This window comes from Triturus cristatus, chromosome 4_1 (genome assembly GCF_964204655.1).
Source record: "Triturus cristatus chromosome 4_1, aTriCri1.1, whole genome shotgun sequence".
NCBI classification, from domain to species: domain Eukaryota; kingdom Metazoa; phylum Chordata; class Amphibia; order Caudata; family Salamandridae; genus Triturus; species Triturus cristatus.
Genome location: NC_140585.1, coordinates 300,787,988 through 300,807,892, shown reverse-complemented (window position 1 = coordinate 300,807,892; position 19,905 = coordinate 300,787,988). Strand labels below are relative to the sequence as shown.

Below are 19,905 nucleotides of genomic sequence, written 5' to 3'. Positions count from 1 at the left end.
ACTTACACACCCATAGGACTAGGTAGTTTATAGTTTGGCTCAGATTTCACTTGACAACACCAGATAAATTCAGCAGTTTTAGTTACCTGACCTAACCGTGACGTCAAACGCAGTGCATTGCAGGGGCATAAGTTATAGTTAGCTCAAGTAACTAGAACTGCTGAGTTCCTCTGGTTTTGTATGAGAGAAATTTGAGCCGAACTATAACGTTCCTGTAACCTTTGTTTTTTTTTCTTCAGTGAATACAATATATACTTTAAAGGGGTTTTCAGCCACTGCTCTTATTTCAGTACGTCATTCACATTTTTCTTCTGCCAACCACAGCACACATCTCGGACACGGAAGAAGCCCACCTCAGCCAATAGCTTACCTCTGAGTGACCGTGTTCTGCTCTAGTACGGTGTGTGCTTTCACACGAAATCAGTGCATGCATACAATTTCAGAAAAAAACATTCACTAACCGTGGCAAATCTAAAAGTTAGCAGCCAACACCAGACTTATTCTCTTTGGCAATGCTTGCTTTTATGAGCAATCAGTAGTCCAGCGTCACCTTGAGAGGGTTTGGAGCTGACTCCAGTGATTTGAGCCGGTTTCTAATAGCTGTTTTGTTTTTGTAATATCCCTGTCAAGTCAATGCAATACCAAATACTTAAGTCTGTGAATTATTAGAATTATACACACTTCAGACATCTAGTAAGTCGTGAGCCTAGATGTTTGAAGTATGTGTGTACTTGTAATGTGTCTTCAAATTTGTAACTTATGGTGTGTTCATTTGCCATTAATCCAACATGCTGTAAATATAAGTCGAAACGTGAATAAAAAATAATTAAACTTTGAAACACCAAGTTGCCGTGCGAACACTTGCTGCTTTGTTGTCCTGTGCAAGAAGTTTGCTTAGAGTTAAAACTACAAGTGTATAGCAAGTGTGTGTTTTTCTTAAAGCATCCTTGTGTTTAAGGACAAGAAATGTAGTCCTAAACGCCTTTCCTAAATCAAGTCTGATTTCTTACTTATCACTCCGCTTCTAGGAGCTCGAGGAAGCACTTCGCAGAGGGGACGTGGAGTTCATCAGTGAACTGATTGCCTGCTTACTTCAAGGTTGCTACCAACGCAGGGATATCACGTAAGTGTGTTGATACTTGTTCCTTGACTAGGGGTGATAGATAATTCACCACCCAGTCCTGACAGTTTATGGTTAATTTGTTCGTGCACATTTAAAATTCTTTGTTAGAAAGACTAACCAGAACATCACAATTACAAATTTAGAAGGCATAAATAAACCACAGCTAAACCTAGTGATAACAAATTGGTAAAAGAATAACCGAATACAATACAAAGTGAATATTGCACAATATATGCAGAATAAAATACAGTGAAACAATGTACAGTATGTAAGGGATAAAATAAAAAGCAAACTAGCAAAAAGAACGTTAAAAAAAAAGAATTTTCACAAGTTCTTTGTTAATTAACTGTCCAGTGTTTGACATGGGTTAAGCCGAGGTGCCAGACAGTCCATGTGTTAACTGTGTACAAATTATAATCTTAATTATGTTCAGTGACTGGAGAAATTGCTATTCTGACTGTAACCCCCAGCCCCTTCATCGGTAGGCACATGAAATGGCTTTACTTTTAGAAACAGAAAGACTTTATATTCTTCGTCTAACTGAGCCCTGGTTAAGAGACTCATCAATGTGTCAATTCCCTCAGGATACAAGTTGTTAGGAAGGACAAAGAGGACCACGTGGATGGTGGGCTGGCAGTGGTCCATAACACACACTTCCAAGTCAAGTTGGTGGATCACTCCACTGTGACCCAGTATAATTGATCTTTTTTACTTCTACCTGTGGCCTGTAACGCAATATTTACGCTCCTAGCTGGAGAGATACCAGAGACATGATTAATTTTCTAACAGCTCTGAATTTGTGACATTTAGTGCTTACCTCTACCCATGAAAAAGGTAATTTAATAGATTACATTTTCACCTCCAATTACACAGTTGAGGCGCGTGAGCCCATTAAGTTTCCCTGATCTGGTTACTTTGGTATCCTTTTTAGAATCCTCTTGACTAGCATGGAGTGTTGGAAAAGGAAGTTTACAACTTTCAGCTCACAATCGAAGTCGAAGATTTTAGATAAAATTCAAGGTGGCTTTCAATCAGTGTGTAGTATTGAAACAGCTCTTCTGATGGAACTAGATGACAGAAGGGTCCTTTTAGATGAAGGCTGCAGTGCCTCATTTGTACTGTTAGATCTCAGCGCAGCCTTTGACACAGTCTGTCATACTATCCTGTTTCAAAAACTATGTGCAGTAGACATTCGGGGGAAAACCTTGGGGTGGCTTACTTCCTTTTTAACCAGTAGGACTGAAACTGTCAATTTATTGTCCTCCAATCTGATCCAGAACTGTGGCCTTTTCTTAAAGTCATACAAAGATGACACACAAATTGTCACTGTGATTAACGAATCTGCTGATGCAGCCAACCTTCATTCATATTTTGTTTGAGTGGCCCATGAATGTGTAGGAATGCCCTGAAATTAAAATTGGATAAAACTGAAATCCCTAATTTCGGGCTCCATGTTAGTTACACATACTCCTCTCTTGGCAAAATAAATACATACTACCCATTTTATTTTTGTCGTGCAAAAACAAGAAGCAAAAGAAAAAATAACAATCCGGTACAGTCGTACAGTGGCATTCATATACCGTCCGTATCACAAGTAATCCCACAGTGGTATCCGGTAGGGCCACTCGAACCTCCAAGTCCCACCCCAGCACACAACTTTGTATTAATATCTCATGCGTCATCCCCTTCTGGGCTGTCAGGCAACAAGAGAACCAGTACTCACAGTTGGGGTGAAGGAGGAACTCCCAAAAGATCCGCTAGCCATCACCCAACCCTCCATCAAACCCATAATATGTTCTCCATTTGCCCCATACCCTGCGGAACTTTTTCTGGCATCCTCTCGCCTTGTAGGTGACTTTCTGCTGCCATGTACATGTCCATTCCCATCTTCCACTCTCAGAGCTGGGGCGCCAGTGCTGCTCCCCATGTTCGTGCTACATACCGTTTCGCCACCACCAGGGCTAGCATGGCGAAAATTAGCTGCGGGCGTCTCAAATCAACGTCCCCCGGTATGCCCAGCAGTAAACATTTGGGGTCCAGTGGTAGTGTTTCTAAAACTTTGATCAGTTCCCCCAACACCTTCCCCCAGTAGGTCTGTATTTCGGTGCAGTCCCAAAGGGTATGATCGAAATCTTCCTGCGCATGGTCGCATCTCTGTCAACTAGGGTCGCTGGCGCGGCCCATTCGGTGTAGTCTGGCCCTATCATAGTAGACTGTGTAGTATCTTATATTGGATTAGGCGGAGACGAGATTTGATTGCCACCTCCCTATGATGCATCAAGGCTGCTTCCCTGTCAATGTTTTCGAGTGTTCCTAAGTTCATTTCCCAGGTCTCACGCAGTCGACCCAACCTGTCTGGTGCATTATTATTCAAGGTGCGGTATGTGAGTGATACTGCCTTAGTAGGCAGCTGTTCCTGCAGCAGGCATCCCTCTAGTGGGGCATATTCTGGCAGCGAGGATGATAGTGCGCTCTCCGCCTGCCAAGCATGCCGCAATTGCAGATACTTAAAAGACTGGGATGTGTGCAACCCGAACTCTATCTGCAGCATGCGGAAACGTTTAAGTTTTCCTTTAGCTACCACATCCCCTATGACCAATATGCCTATGGCGTCCCACCCCGTGAACCCCCTCAGCTTATGGATTTATTTTAACCAGGTACAATTACAGAGAGGCGTCTGTTTAGTAGGTTTGCACGCCCACCCCAATGCCTTCCATGCTCTGTCCCATACTTCCAACGTGACTTGGGTGGCTGGGAGAAGTCGCCCCTGTCCCCCATAGAGAATACATACAAGTACGATTCGCCATAGTGTCCCTCTCCAGCCTGTAGGTGGGGTGGTCTGCCGGGGCACTTATCCAGTCATTCACTAGAGTTAGATGTTCGGCCCAATAGTAGGCCTCTATGTCTATCAGCGAGATCCCCCCCCTCCCCCCTCCATTGTACTGATTACGGTGTAGGGTTGTCAGAGCGATCCTTGGTTGTTTCCCGAGCCATAGAAGGGAGTGCAATTCGCATCGACCGCTCGAAAGGTTTGTCGTGGGAGGGGGAAATACTCATTCTGTAGGGCGTAGAGAAAGCGAGGCAAGGTGATCATCTTAAACATGGCAGCTCTGCCTAAAATTGTGAGGTGTAGGGATTTCCATCACCGTGAGTCTTCTACAAAATTGGTTAATACCCGTTGGATGTTTCTCTGGAAGGAGAGCCTCGCATCTGTGGTGAGGTAAATCCTCAGGTAGATAATTCGGTGTGGGCTATCTGTAGGGCCCCAGGGAGAGTGGGCCATACTTCCATAGCACGTGCACTGTAAATGACATAGCACGTGAACTGTAAATGACCGACTTGTGCCAGTTTATAGTGTAACCTGAGTATGTCCCGTAGACAGCCATGACCTCGAATAAGGCGGGAATCGTGGTAGTTGGGTGAGTGATATAGAGCAAAATGTCATCCGCATAGAGCGAGATCTTTTCTTCCCCAGTATCTGCTGGTGTGATTCGGAACCCCTGAATCTCCGGACACTGCCTGATCCTACAGGCCACTGTCTCAATCGTGAGGGCGAAAAGCAATTGGGAAAGAGGGCAGCCCTGTTGGGTGCCTCGTCTAATGGGGAAGTCTCCAGAGAGCTGGCCATTCACCTTAACCCTTGCCCTGGGGTCACTATACAGGAGACCCACCCAGTGCCGAAACCGGGGTCTGATGCCAAATTTAACTAGGGTAGCCCCCAAAAAGAGCCAGTGTACCGCGTTGAACGCCTTTTCCGCGTCTAAAGACAGGAGCAAATGTAGGTCTCCACGGTCCTGGACCTCCATGAGCCAATTATGGGTCCTACGCAGATTTAGTTGGGTCGCCCGTCCGGGTAGAAAACCCATCTGGTCCTGATGCACCAGAGCAGTGATCACCTGACGGAGCCTCAAGGCAAGGATGGTTGCCAGTATTTTCACCTCCATATTTAGGAGGGATATAGGACGGTATGAAGCGCAGTCAGTGGGGGGCTTCCCCTGTTTATGGATAGGAATAATCGTGGCCATGCGCAAGTCTAGGGGCAAAATTTCCTCCTGGGACGCATCTTGGAAGAGCTTCAGCAAGTGGGGACCTAGAAGATCTGCGTACTACTTATAAAATTCTGCAGGGAGGCCAGGGCGTAATCTAGTGATAGCCAGTTTAATTTCGTCTAACGCTATATCCGAGTCGAGCCCCTCTCTATCATCCTCGTCTAATAGCGGAGTATGAATGTCCGCCAGGTAGTCTGTTATGTCTGGGAGTGCCCTGAGTTTCCGGGCCTCGTAGAAGTGTTGATAGTATGACGCGAACGCCTGTACTATCTGCGTATCATGCGCCTGGGCTATTCCATGCCTCTTTACGGCTAAGCCACGCTAGGAGCTTGCCTGACTTGTCCCCCACGTCAAACAACCTATGCAGGCTCGCCTGGGCCTTAGCCGCTTGCGTAGCCAGAGCCCTATAGCTATGTTGTACATCTGTTAACTGTCTCAGAGCCTCGGGGTGTCTCTGCGTGAGGTGCTGTCTTTCCAGGGTGAGATTCCGGGCCTCTAATGTGGCAAGTTCTTCCTGAGCCTTCCTCTTTTCCCAGGCCATCCGATTCTGGGCCCTGTCTTGCAATACTGTTTTATATGCTTCCCAGATTATCACTCCAGACTGCGCTGATCCCAAGTTTCCTGCAAAGAAGACTTTTGTGTCTGCACGGAGGCCCTGGAGCACGTCCTTGTTTTGTAGGTCCCATTGCGACAGTCTCCAGCCCCCCGTCCTGCACGATCCCTCTCACCCACTCGGACATACAAAGGCGAATGGTCTGACAGACCCCGGGCCATGTACTCTGCCTCATAGATGTCCCGGATGGCACCCTGCGCGAGAAACACGTAATCCAACCGCGAGTAAGTGGACCTTGTGAGCCCCATAATAGTACGAGTACCCTTAATCTCCCGGATGTAAGTATCTCCATACATCCACTAAGCCCAAAGTGTCGGCAAGGCGGGCCAATTGTGTAACCGGGGAGGATGGACATGTTCACCTGATCGGTCTGTAGGACCGTGCATTACATCATTAAAGTCTCCCTCCTCCGCCCCCCCTCCCCCCCCCCCCCCCCCATTAATGTGCATCATCAATCCCTGTGTCTCCAGTAGTATATATGTCACCCCGTGGAGAGTCCTGGTCTGCAATTTTGGTGGGGCATAAACCAAAAAGATGGTGACATTCCTCCTACCCCATGCCCCCGACACTCCCACATAGGTTCCCTGGGGGTCTATCCATGTACGCTTTACCGTGAAAGGATGTGACTTTTAATCAGGATAGCGACTCCTCTAGAGTCGGAGGTGTATCCCTCATGTGCCTGGACAGTATACGCCCCCGTGCGAGGAACCCACATTTCGTGCCTTTAAGATGGGTCTCCTGCAGAAGCACCACATCCAGGTGGATGCGCTTTAAGAAAGACGACACCAACCCCCTTTTAATTTTGTCACCCAGGCCGTTGACGTTCCAAGTAAGCACCGTGAAGGGGCTATCTTCCGGACCCAACATTGTAGTTTAGAGTACAGTAGTGGGGCGGACATGCATGTGCGGTGAGATGAAGCCCTGTATTGGGATTTTGGTGAAGGGCGTACACTTCACCCAATCTGCGGCTGTACCGTGACGAAAACATAGGGAGCCAAAGAAACAATACAACTGGTTGAAACCCCTTGCCCTCATCCCCCCCCAACCCCACTTCATCCTCCCCCCCCCCCACCCCACTTCCCCCTCCCCCCCACACCACTTCCCCCTCCCCACCCACCCCACTTCCCCCGCCCCCAGTGGCACACCTTCCGCCAAACAGTCGAGGTTGTGCATAAGGGTGGTAGAGGTCTGTCACCCACCCCGACCCCAAACTTATGCTACAAGTTCAAACTCCTGCAGCGCCCCAAAGAACCCCAATAAAGGGACAAACCAAAGATGAAAAAGGACTAAGTGAAGACGAAGAGCAAAAGATGCCAGAGAGAGTAGGAAAGGAAGGACAGGAAGGGGAGAAGAAAAGCAGGGAGGAAAAGGAGAAAGGTCTATCCAGTGCCTAAGTCTGTGGCCAGTCCAGGTCTGTCGCCTGCGATGTAACATAGCTCTTCAGCTGCTCTGCAGGACTAGTAGAGATTGTGACAGGAGCAAAAGTCCAATCAACAGACTCTGCCGTATGTGTTTTGTGTCCACAGCAAGTCTCTCTAAGGCGCATCGATCAGGAATGAGTCAGGGGGGTCCCCCTGTGATGCCAGAGTGTCTCTCACTGCGCCCTGTTCCATTGCCACTATTTCAGCAACCAACAGATGTAAAGAGGACTCATCCTCTCCCTCGTCACCGGACGTGCGGTCTCTTGTGTCCATTTCTGTGCCAGGTTCTCGGCGGTCAGTTAGGCGAAGGGTGTGCGAAGCCGCCGACAGGCGGGAATCCAAGGAGTGTTCACTTTACTGTCGGACCCTGCCACTACCCTGCGTTGCATATGGAGTTACCTCCTGGATACGGTCTCTTCTGTTTCCCCGGGATCTCAGTGACCTTTGGGGAGCCAGAGGGCTTCGGCTTGTTCCTCAGCAATGTCTGACTGTGGGGTGGCAGGGCCTCTAGTCGCCTCATCACAGGCCTCTCCTCAATCCAATGCTAAGCCTCCTCCGGTGTTTGGAAGAAATGTCTTTTCCATGAATAGGGCCTTCAGCTTTGCGGGAAATAGAAGCATGTATTAATTCTGATGCTCCCTGAGTTTCGCCTTCACAGAGTCAAAGGTGTGCCTTTGCTTCTGGACCTCCCTGCTGTAGTCCGGGAAGATCATTATGCGGGTGTTCTCTTGCTTTATCTCTCCAAGCTTCCTTGCCTCTCGAAGGATCATGTCCCTATCTAGGAAGTTCAGGACACGGGCTATGATGGGATGCGGTTGCGCTCCCAGGGGAGGTTGTGCCAACAGTGCCCTGTGTGCCCTTTCAATGATGAAGCAGGCAGAGAATTTGTCCGTTGGGAATGTGCGCTGGAGCCAGGAGTAAAGAAAGGCCGACATGTTTGATCCCTCAATGCCTTTACGAAGATCCTGCCTCAGGAGCATCACCTCCGTGCCTACCTCTCCTATCTTCCCCTCCAATGCTGTCCTGGAGGACTGGATTGCCTGCAGGAGAGTGTCCGTCGGTACAGGTGGTCGGTCCTCCGGGGGGGGAGGGGGGGAGGCGGGGGGGGAGGGGGAGGGGTAATGTGGGGGTGTAATCACTTTTGTGTAGCAGTCCACTTTCCCCTGGCGCAGTGGCTTTGGGTCTTTGCCCTTGCCCATGGTCAGGGAGGCAGGTGCGGGTCGCAAGGGGCACAGTGGTAAGGCCGGGACCAGGCACCCAAGCGGAGGGGTGTGAGCTTCCTTCGCCCTCCCGCTGGACAACTCCCAGACATGACTCCGGCCCACGGAACATCGCGCAGTCCAGTCCTGCTCAGGCAGTATGGGCCCCCTCCAGACAGTCAGGAATCTAGGGCCAGGGAGAAAAGCAAGGTAGGGGGCGGTCCACTTCACCACCTCTACAAGGACAGAGGGGTTCCAGGTCGATCCGTCCGTCCAACACACGGCTGCAGGGTGGTTAAAGAAAGGGGGGGGCTCTGCTCCAGCAGGGCACCACAGCCACGTTCTGTTCATGGCAGCCCCCACCCACTCCAGCAGGTCGAGATGGGGCAATGAAGGCCAACCTGCCTGTTCACTCGTGGCCAACAGCCTTGCCAGTCCCACACGTTATGATGGCCAGGTCGGCGGCAGCTCAAAGTATTTAAAGTCCCTCCCAGGCCCGTCCCGGCCTCATTCCAAAGGGGACCGGGGGCCCAAACAGAAGGTGCAGGGGATGCGCTGCAGGGCCACACCCGCCCGGGACTTCGCCGCAGCCCGCTGCACAGGGCCGATCCGCCGCTCCACTCCACACCTCCGCGGGAGCCATCAGGGTGTGCCAGGGGCGGTGCAGCGCCTCGTAGTAGCCCGGCTCATGGTGGATCACGGTTTCTTGTCGTGCCCATCCTCCTCCAGTGCAGACCTTAGGCCGCTCAGCAGCAGGGCGTGCCTCCTTCGTCCTTACGACAGGAAAAAGCTGCTTCAAACATCACGTGTACAGATGGGGAACATAGGTTAAATATGTCCGGTCAATACTCTGTACGTTATGCTCCTTTGTCGCGAACGGACCTCCACCCATTGCCACCACCGTACCATGTCCCTCCTCATCCTATCCCTCAGCCCGCCAACGGGAATGTACCCCTCAAACACCCAACCTCTACCTCCCGATCCCACTGCTCCTCCCGCTCAAACTGATCTCGAGTCAGCATCCTCTGCTCGATTCCCACACACCCTGCATTACATCTACACAGAAATCTGCCTTGGATGGTCTAGTTCACACCTACTTGAAGGATCTTTCTACCTCCAATCAGATTCACGCCATTTACGAAGCCTTTGCACCACCTCAGAAGGGTTATTTCCTTTAACGATTTGTTTATCAAGTGTTCTACCTATATGAGAGACGCTACGGAGTAACCCCAGAAGAGAATGTTGGAGGGTTGTACCGTAAGTTGATAGAGGGGCGAGAAAGTGTTGAAAACCGTAACAATTTATTAGCGTTAACGCTGCAAATGATGGAAGGTCTAAGAAGGAGCGAGGACGGGGAGGAAAAGTCACCAATAGTAGAAGGCGCAGTGGGAGGCCCATATGGTGCCAATAAGGGAAACTGCCCCATTCTTTGTCCTTACTCAAGAACAGAGTAATGCGGAAGGAGTAGACAGTCCAGATGCAAAGAGTCGAACGCTATATAATTGGGTGTATACCCCGTGGCTTCGAGCTGACACCTTAGCATTCAAAAAGGACTTACCGGACCCCCGGAAGAATCCTACTGGATTCTACGAAGGCCTGGATACGGTTATTACAACCTACACCATGACCCAAACAGACTTAGATCAGTTTTTTGGGCTAATTCTGCCCCCAGACATTTGGAGGCCCATTAAGGAAAATAGACGATCAGACCCTATTCGGGCATAAGTGGGAAGATTTAGTAACCATGGATAAGGACAGAAAACCAGGTAAAAGACCCGCGGAGGCTATTTTAGCCCTGCCAGGTTGTATAGTAAAAGCTGAAGGCCGCAATTCCGGCCAGAAAGGTTGATTGGACAGTCATTACCGCTTGCAAACAAAAGTCTGAGGAAACGTCGTCTGACTACTTCTCTCGACTCTGCCAGGTGTTTGACTATTTATGCAATTTATATAGCGCACAAATACCCTAGGGTGTCTCGGCGCTGTGGAGTGAAGGAAGGGCAGGTTGAGATGGGTGACTACTGGTTGAAGAGCCAAGTTTTCACTAGCTTCCTAAAAGTCAGAAGGGTGGGACTGGTTTTAATGTGAATGGGGAGGGTATTCCATAGCCTAGCTGTGGCAACTGTGAATCGTCTATCTCCCCAAGATGTTTTCTTTGTGCGAGGAATGGTAAGAAGGTGAGCTAAGGAGGATCGCAAGGGTCTGTTGGGGGTATATGGGCAGAGTATTTTTTTTAGGAACTCAGGCCCAGAGTTGTTAATCGCTTTATATGCGATGCAAAGTGCTTTAAATTTGGTTTTACTTCTGATTGGCATCCAGTGAAGATGACGTATGACTGGAGAGCTCGATTTGAACTTGGTGGTGCCGGACAGAATTCTGACAGCTGAATTCTGAGCTAGTTTCAGGACTTTCTCCTGGGCGTTTTGGAGGAGTCCGTTGCAGTAGTCGACTTTCGACATAACCAGTGTGCACATGAGGGTCTTGTCGGTGCTGGGGGGAGGAATGGTAGGAGTTTCCTTATCATTTGAAGGGTGTAGAAAGAGGAAGAGACAACCGCCTTCGCATGGTGGATGAAAAGGAGCTTGTCATCGAACATTACACCCAGGTTCCTGACCTTGGTGACAGGTCCTGGGGGAGATCCCAGATCGGCCGGCCACCAAGTGGGGGACCAACCAGGGTATAGGCAGCCAAAAATCATTACTTCCGTTTTATCGGAGTTTAATTTTAGGCAGTTGATTGCAATCCGGTAGCTGATGGCTAGCATTCCCTCCTGGAAGCTAGCAGCAACTGTTCCTCCATCATTGTGTACTGCCAGCACCAGTTGGGTGTCGTCGGCGTACGAGGTTAGTCTCATCCCGTGTGTTTTAATGACCCTGGCCAAGTCCGACGCATAGATATTAAAGAAGGTCGGACTTAGGGAGGATCCTTGGGGCACACCACAGGGAAGGGTGAATACAGGGGAGTAGAAGTCGCTGAGTTTGACTTACTGTGTGCGGTTGGAGAGAAATGAGGTTAGCAGGGCTCTTACCTTATGCTGAATACCGATGGAGGAGACATGGTTTATCAAGATGGCGTGATCGACCGTGTCAAAGGCCGCGGACAGATCCAGTAGAATCAGGACTGCCGTGCCGTCTTGGTCTAGGATTATCCTGATCTCGTCGATATCCCTCTCAAGGAAAAGGATGAGCAATTGTGGGTTGGCAGGTCTTGTATTAAATTATCAGATGGTACCACATCTGCTGCCTATGTTGTCACTACCACCAACACCATTGTTGAGACTGCACTTTACCTCAGAAATTGGCCCAGGTCGTGCAGCTCATAGCTCTCACCTGCGCTTGTATCCTTAGCCAGGATCTTGCTGTCACCATTCATACCGACAGCCAGTTCGCATTCGTAGTAGTCCACAGTTTTGGTATCCTCTGGAAAGAGAGAGGGTTCCTAACATCACACGGTATGCCCATCCAGCATGGTGACTTAGTAACTGCATTGCTCCAATCCCTGACACTGCCCCAAACACTAGCTATTGTTAAATGTAACGCACACAAGAAAGTTACAGATGAAATAATACTAGGAAAATGCCTTTGCTGACGTGGCAGCCCGGTCTACTGCACAAGAAAGAGCACATACCACTATGTAGGAAGTAAAATCCCAAGCAGAGAAGTGGCATGACGTTGGACAACAGATCCGGGACATCCAGTCTACAGCCACTCTCGGAGAACTTCAACAATGGGAAAAATAGGGCATGCTCGACGAAGAAAATTGTTGGCAGTCAAAGGACACAAAGCTGTGGAAATTGCCAAATCTCATTGTTAAACATGACTCATTTACCGGCCCACACCAATGCTGCCACCATGACTAAAATATTACAGGAAGTGTGGGATAACAATCAACTCCGGTCTACCGCCACAAGGCTGGTACAGCAATGTTTAGTATGTCTCCGTTACAATGTAAGAAAAGGGACCCCGGTACCACGAGCTGGCTTCGCCACTCCCACGTCACCTTTCGAGGTCTTGCAGATAGATTATATCCAAATGGAGCGGTGCAACAACCTTAAGTATGTCCTAGTAGTTGTCTGTGCGTTCAGCAAATGGGTGGAAGCCTACCCGGTCAAAGACAACATTGCCCTTACCACCGCCAAGATCCTGTTGAAAGAAATCTTCCCCCGCTATGGCCTTTGCCGGGTCCTCTGGAGTGACAGCGGGAGCCACTTCATTGGGGAGATAGTTAAACACATATTCACTGGACTAGGGGTCAAACAAAAATTCCACGCAGTCTTCCACCCCTAGTCAGCAGGCTTAGTAGAAAGATACAATGCTGCCATCAAATCAAAACTAGCCAAAATAGTGGAAACTACGGGGCTTAGATGGCCCGACGCATTACCACTAGCCCTCCTGTCAATAAGGTCTGTTCCACACTCTCGCACCTCGTTGACCCCATACGAGGTAATTTTTGGTCACCCAATGAACATCTGAGATACCTCCCTTGTCTGATGCTCCTTGTGAATTACTGAGTGACTATTTGTCTGCCCTTCCACAAACTTTATCTTCCATTCATCAGCAGGACCAGGAGGCGTTGCCCGACCGATCCACAGGGCCGGGGTACACCATACAACCTGGGGACTATGTCATGATAAAGAACTTTGCTCGCAAGAAAACGTTGGAACCCCGGTGGAAAGGTCCTCTGCTAATCCTTCTGACAACTCGGACAGTCCTGCTAGTGGAAGGCAAGAAGTCCTGGATACACGCTGTACACTACAGGAAGGTTCCCAGCATCACTCAGACGATCCTACCTTGCCCACTACAAGGAAGTACTGACGCACGACCACCCTGTGTACGGCCTCCAAGAACCAGAGCTTGAACTGTTCGAAGACAACACAGTGCCCGCCAAGCAGAGAAACAACCTCCATCCTCCCATGACCTCTGGAGCTCCAGCGACTGGACAGGTGGGCTGAACCAAAAGTCGCAGGGCAGTAGGACAGTCTGGAAGGGTGGATTGATACTCCTTATAGTAGCGTATTGAGAAGCCTAGCCAGTGAAGCAACCCCCAGCTACTGGCGACTCGTAGGGCCCAGCCTTCCTCTCCGACAGCTGTTGAGCCCAGAAAGAAGATCGGCTATGCCTAATAACACAACCATGCCACCGCTCAACAAAAAGAAAGCATTTTGTGACAAACTGTCTAATCGAAGGCCAATAGTGCTAACAGTATTTCTCTTCTTCCCAATTATTTTCACCATCCTTTGCTGGATTATAGAGGAAGGAGCGCCGGCGAAAGGCACCATACTGCCGACTGATGCCACACCTCCTGAACACTCACATGTATCCTTGCCCCCTTAACTCCAAAACAGAAGACAAGACTTTTGGAACAACACTTTTATTCAGATGTTGCATCAACATTATATGGTCTTGAACAAAACGAACTGTTGGGTCTGTGGTCGTCTTACCTCATTCTATGGAACACACCATATCATTTCTTCCTTACTCCTATTCTGTACATGGCTCTTGCATTGCCTGGCTGATGCTCATCATGGATGCCCAGCAGACTAACAACATCGCCGATACCGTTCCTCAGCAATTCTGGGATGAATTCTGGCGAAACAAGACAGGCGACGCCGTCAACACTTTCTGTCCAACTAACAGTTCCATGGGAATATCGGAAGACGAAAAAGAGGAAATGTTGATCTTCAACACCACTGACCGCCTTCGCTTTTCTAACTTCAAAAAGAAGACCCCCGCCAAGCGAACATCACCCCTGTCTGTCGTTTGTGTTCCTGACCTTGTATGTATCAGGGGCTTAGGTACTGAGTACATTGGGGACAGCTCTTGTGCCATAACAGCGACTCTGAACGCGACATTTCCACCGCCCCTTGTCGCCTCCCCAAACACCTATTTCGTGTGTGGGACTAAGGCATACACCTGGCTTCACAAAAACTGGGGAGGCACATGTTATATAGCCTTCCTCCTGCCTATATTGCTCCTCCTCTTCATCATCGCGCCCGCCGCAACAACGGTGTGGTCGACCAAATGGACACTACCTCAAAAATTCCTGGATGCCATGAAGGGCTTCCTTCCCTTCTGGGGACCGATGGCAAACAGCAGAGCCATTGGTCACCTCAACAGAGTAATGGAGGCCACGTCAACATCACAGCTGGTATTTTAGCTAACACCGCGGAGCTCCAAGCGGTACGCCTCGTCATTTTACAAAACCGCATGGTCCTTAATGTCATCCTTGCTGACCCCGGAGGAGCTTGCCACATCATCGGCACCAGCTGCTGCGTATACATCCTGTATCATTTCTTATCTGTCTGCGCAGCTATTTCCACACTTCATCGAATCGCCTCTGATCTCCATCAAGATACCAGCTCATGGTCCCTGGATATGGCTACTTCTGCTGACATGGGGATGGAAGGCCCTAATGATCATCCTAATACCTCTTGCATTGATAATCTTTTGCTGTCTTTGCCTTCAATGCGGTCCCCCACTTTGCGGCCTCTGTGCAAATGCTATCAAGCCAGTCCCCATGAATACACATGTAGAGAACCATAAAATAATGACTGAGCGTGAGACACAACTGTTGATGGACATTGTAATTGACTAAAATAGGTTTCGCTTATGGCAAAAGGAGGGACTGTGGAAAAGTAGGTCTGTTACCTTGCCATTTCGCTCTGCCATTTTTTTTGTCAGCACCACGAACTCTCGGGCCTCCACATCTTGATTACTGCACGGACACACACACACACACCCTGTTCGTGTCACGACCTGCCATAACCTGTTGGATGCCCTGTTACGTGCCTCGACCTGCCACAACCAGTCAGGCTCCCGTTCAAACCAGTCGAACAGGGAGTGTCTCACCTGCTTGTCGTCTTCACCGTGCGCGTTGCGCCCTACATGGGCCCCAACAGCTACCGTTTGCTGATATAATCCATGCGAGACTGGTTCAGCAGTGAGTTCCCCACGTGCTTTACTGCCTCCATCCTGCACACTGCACCCTGCGGGGTCTCAACGCCTGCCACCTGCTGATTTTATCAGAATAACCTCTGCTTGTATGATTATGGTTTCTCCTGCTGATTTTATCACTGTTTTTATAATCTTGGTTCCTTTGTTCTATTTTGCTTGCCAAGGGTGAGGGGTATAAAAGATACTGAATTGAGGATCCCGGGAGACTGCCTCCTCAGACATCTATGGGTGTCTGTTGCTGATGCTCTCTGTCTCATGAGATCGAAATAAATATATTTTCTCTCCGTGCTACAGTGTTGGTCTCAATTTGTATTCTGGACCCGTGGACAAAGCGTGACCATGCACCTTTGGGTGGTCTTCTTTTGAGACCCCCGAATCCACATAGGGATGTGGTCAGAAAAGGAGAAAATATACCACATCAACATGTAAGACTATAAGAGCTGTACATCTCGCGTCAAAGCGTTCTTTCTCTCCAAAAGGACACGTTCAGTTGATTCCGACGGACGCTCAACATTTTGTGATTCAGGGCAAATCACTTAATCTCCCCGTGCCTAACAAAAATGAGTGTGTCCTCATGTAACTACACTGGTGCTCATGTAAAGCGCTCTGATACCCGATGTCTCGGGACTAGTTCGCACTATATCAAACTCTACAAATAAAAATAAATAAATAAAATACCACAACTATGTACTACCTGAACAAACAGGAAGCGACCAGATCCAGGCCCCTATCTCTGGCGGCTCAAGCGATTTGGAAGTGGCTACTGGCGAGGAACCTGTCCATATCCGCTATTTGCCTCCCAGGTACCCTCAACGTGCACGCGGACGATCTAAGTCGCATCTTCGTCGAAGAGCACGACTGGGTGCTAAAAGACGACAAAAAACACAACATTTATTGGAGATGGGGTTATCCAGACATCGATTCATTTGCAGATGCGGCAAACGCAAAATGCTCCGCCTTCGCATCAGGTTCCCTCAACCAGGCTCCAAAGGGAATGCACTTTTGATCGATTGGTCAGAGAAATTACCCTACTCTTTTTTTACCAATCCCTCTCATACTACTGGTGATCAACAGACTCTACAGATCCAGGGCCGAGATGATCCTGATCGCGGCAGAGTGGCTTCGCCAGTGGTGGTATCCGGACCTTCTACATCTTTCGAAGATGCCGCACAGGAGATTACCATGCCATCCGGATATGCTAACCAAGTTCAGAGGGAAGGTCTGTCATCCCAACCTTCCATCACTGAGATTGACAACATGGCTCCTGAGTTCTTCCAATATGGTCATCTAGGCCACTCGCAGGACTGTATGTAGATTTTGAAGGAAGCTGGAAGGCCTTCTACCAGTAAATCATACGCTTTTAAATGAAAGCGTTTCTATCTGTGGTGTACAGCCAACAGACATAATCCCATTCTTGGCCAATAACAGGTTATTCTATCATACCTATTATACTTGGCTAAAGCAGGTTTACAATTTTCTTGTATTAAAGTACACCTGACGGCAATTACAGCTTACAGAAAGTCACCTAATTGGGCTTCTTTCTTTCAAATGCCAGTTGTTAAAGACTTCCTGCAAGGGCTATGAAAGGTCTACCCACCAATTCAATCACCTTCCCCTCCCTGGGAACTTAATGTAGTCCTCCCTAAATCAATGGGTCCCCCCTTTGAACCCATTCACAAAGCTTCTCTGCAGCACGTATCTTTGGAGACTGCCTTTCTGGTGTTAACTCTGCTCGCAGGGTGAGTGTGGTTCAGGCCCTATGTTCTACGGAGCCTTATCTTGTTTTTCATGCTAACCGAGTGGTTCTGAGAAAACACCTGAGTTTCCTACCCAAAGTGATCTCGGATTTTCATATCAATTAGTCAATCACTCTACCCACATTCTTTCCAAATCCTACCACGCCCCCTGAGAGGGCGTTGCATTCACTTCATCCGAAAAGGGTTCTAAAATTCTACATTGATTGAACGAAGGACATAAAGTCAGACTGTCTTTTTGTGAACTATGGTACAATGCACACTGGTTTCCCTTCTTCTGAACAGTCCATTGTTAGATCGATAGTATCTTGTATCACATTATCTTATTAGTTGGCTAACAAACAGCTCCCTGGCAGGCCGAAGCCTCATTCCACAGGAGGTAACGCCGCCACTACGGCCCTTCTCAGGAATGTTCCCATTCAAGAGATCTGTAAAACAGCTACATGGCATTCAGTTCACACCTTTGCTCGCCATTACTGCCTAGATTCTGATACCCAGGCGGACGCCCGGATTGGGCAAGCTTCCTTGAAGAACTTGTTTGGTTAAAATGTTCTTCAGAGTATATCTGCTGTACTGGTGTTCGTCCGCAGGATTCTGGGGATGGGCTTGCTACTCTATTCAGTGCTTCCCAGAGTATCCCCTGGAAGAGAAGGATAAGTTACTTACCTGTAATCCTAGTTCTCTTCCAGGGGTATACTCATCAAAAGCATAAGCAAACTTCCCTCCTCTCCAGACGAATACCATGTTATAACGGCACTCTGTCTCCTTATGATCACTACACAGTGTAACAAGCCGTTAAAAACAACCTGACCTAACTGTCACCTGTGGGGCATGATGGGAGCCTGGAGGCCTTAAGGGCACGGTGCCAGTTTTCGATGAGTGTACTATATACAGCCTTCTGTGCTAATCTGCCTGCTATTACCTTGCCTTTTTCTCTTGAAAAACAAGAGTATGTTCAAACAAGTTAAGAGTACGTTTCTCTGTCATGGAAATGTTGTAATATATATGTTTTATTTTAAATGAAAAATACAATGCAATATTAGCATATTTGAACCTAATTTGTTTTTTAGGCTGTATATATAAATACATATATGGGTATGTATATATATGTGTGTATATATATATATATATATATGAATTGTTTTGTTGCATTTTATGTATCAATTTGTTCCATTAACCCGGTTACTTTTGTTTCCGACTGATTTTCGGCATCTCTTTAAGTAAACACACTCTAAGTTGCAGTATTTCAGTTATGTCTATTAACACTGAGCATTGTGATTGGGTGAATCTTATTTTAAATTGGATGGTCCGGCACCAGCGCGTCAGGTGATCAAGATCGCGGAGGCGATCGAAACGCGTCTGAGGCGGACACTTGTCTGACAATGAAATAAAACGTCAGAATTGAAAAATTTGGAATCGTTTGCTGTCTTTACTTTTGGACGTCAGCATTGTGCGTGGTGAAGAGGTCCTTACCTGTTTTCAGCTCCCTTTGTCTTACTGGGGAGTTCAGGACTTTGTTTCTATATATAATATATATATATATATGGGTATGTATATGTATGTTTGGGTATGTATATGTGTGTGTGTATATATATGTATGTATGTTTACACAGGACTACTCCTTAGATATAATTAAAGATGCATTAATATACATATATTTGTATGCATATATTTTTGGAAATGCTCCGGGGTCCCCGCACATGGGCGGGACTATTCAGTGCTTATGACTTTGTTGGGTATACCCCTGGAAGAGAACTAGAATTAAAGGTAAGTAACTTATCCTTCAGTATTAACATACTGTTTTGATAAAGAATACACCATTAGTCACACACATACAAAGCTTTGGGACTCCTGGTTACTGTCTTCAATTGCTTAGTAAACTGAACATCTCTTTGAACAATAACATGTCAACTAGTAGAGAAAGAGTGTCACTAGTAGTTGATTAAAAAAAACTTGCACAGAAATGATCAGATTTGCACTCCCATGACCCCCAGGTAAAGGCTGATGATCTAAACTCGTGAATTTTCATCGCAGTCTCATTCCTACCAACCAAGCTTGTGAGTTATTCTTGTTGTGCACTCTTGTCTCATTCATCCACATCTTGAAGTTGTTTCTTTGTCATAATACCTCTGATAGTCTTTGTGTACTTGGTAATGCTTTCTTGATATAATTTTATATCACTTACCAACTTTGGGACTAAATAGCTAGCCCGGATTAAATGTTGATTTTGGTTTCCTTCCCCTGATGATCTCAGAGGGAGAATATCTTGTAGCAGCAACTTCAGTAATTCTGAAAGACCACACTGTTTTTAGGTCTCGCCTGAGCCAGCGCATGCGCTGCTCAGCGAGACATTTAGTAAACAGGGCTTTTAAAAGTGCGACTGCACTCTTTTGGCTGCGTTCACGTGCACAGGCACGAGCAGAGGCGCCATATGGCTTTCCTCTCGCTCGGCCAAGCACACGTGCCTCGCTTCAATGCCCCTCCCCCACCACAGAGCGCGTCTCGCAGCTTTTTTTTTTTAAAACCTTGATCGCGAGGCGCGTGTGCGGTCAATGCTTGTTGTTGTTTTTGTGACCCCATGGGACTGCTCACTGGATGCTATACTTCCTGTCTCTTTATCCCATTTTTCAGGTTCTTTTTCCATCCCTTTTTTCTCCCATTGTCACCGTTTAATGTCTTTCTCTTTATCTGGGTGAAAGTTTAATGATCAAAAATGAAGTCCGGAGCCCCAAAAAGGAGTGCTCGTCTCCATCATCTTAAAAAATCAACCAGAGTGTGAGGTCGAACCAACTTCTG

The 19,905-nt window shown here is 47.9% G+C and overlaps 1 protein-coding gene across 4 annotated transcripts in view; it reads left to right on the top strand.

The window, feature by feature from the left end:
* The window catches only part of CECR2 (CECR2 histone acetyl-lysine reader), a 646,890-nt gene that overhangs the window by 269,696 nt on the left and 357,289 nt on the right, over window positions 1–19,905 (top strand). For all 4 annotated transcript variants that reach the window (XM_085652176.1, XM_085652174.1, XM_085652177.1 and 1 more), the window contains exon 2: window positions 1,029–1,123. In XM_085652176.1, coding sequence (XP_085508302.1) covers window positions 1,029–1,123 — 95 coding nt within the window. The remainder of the gene's footprint in view (window positions 1–1,028; window positions 1,124–19,905) is intronic.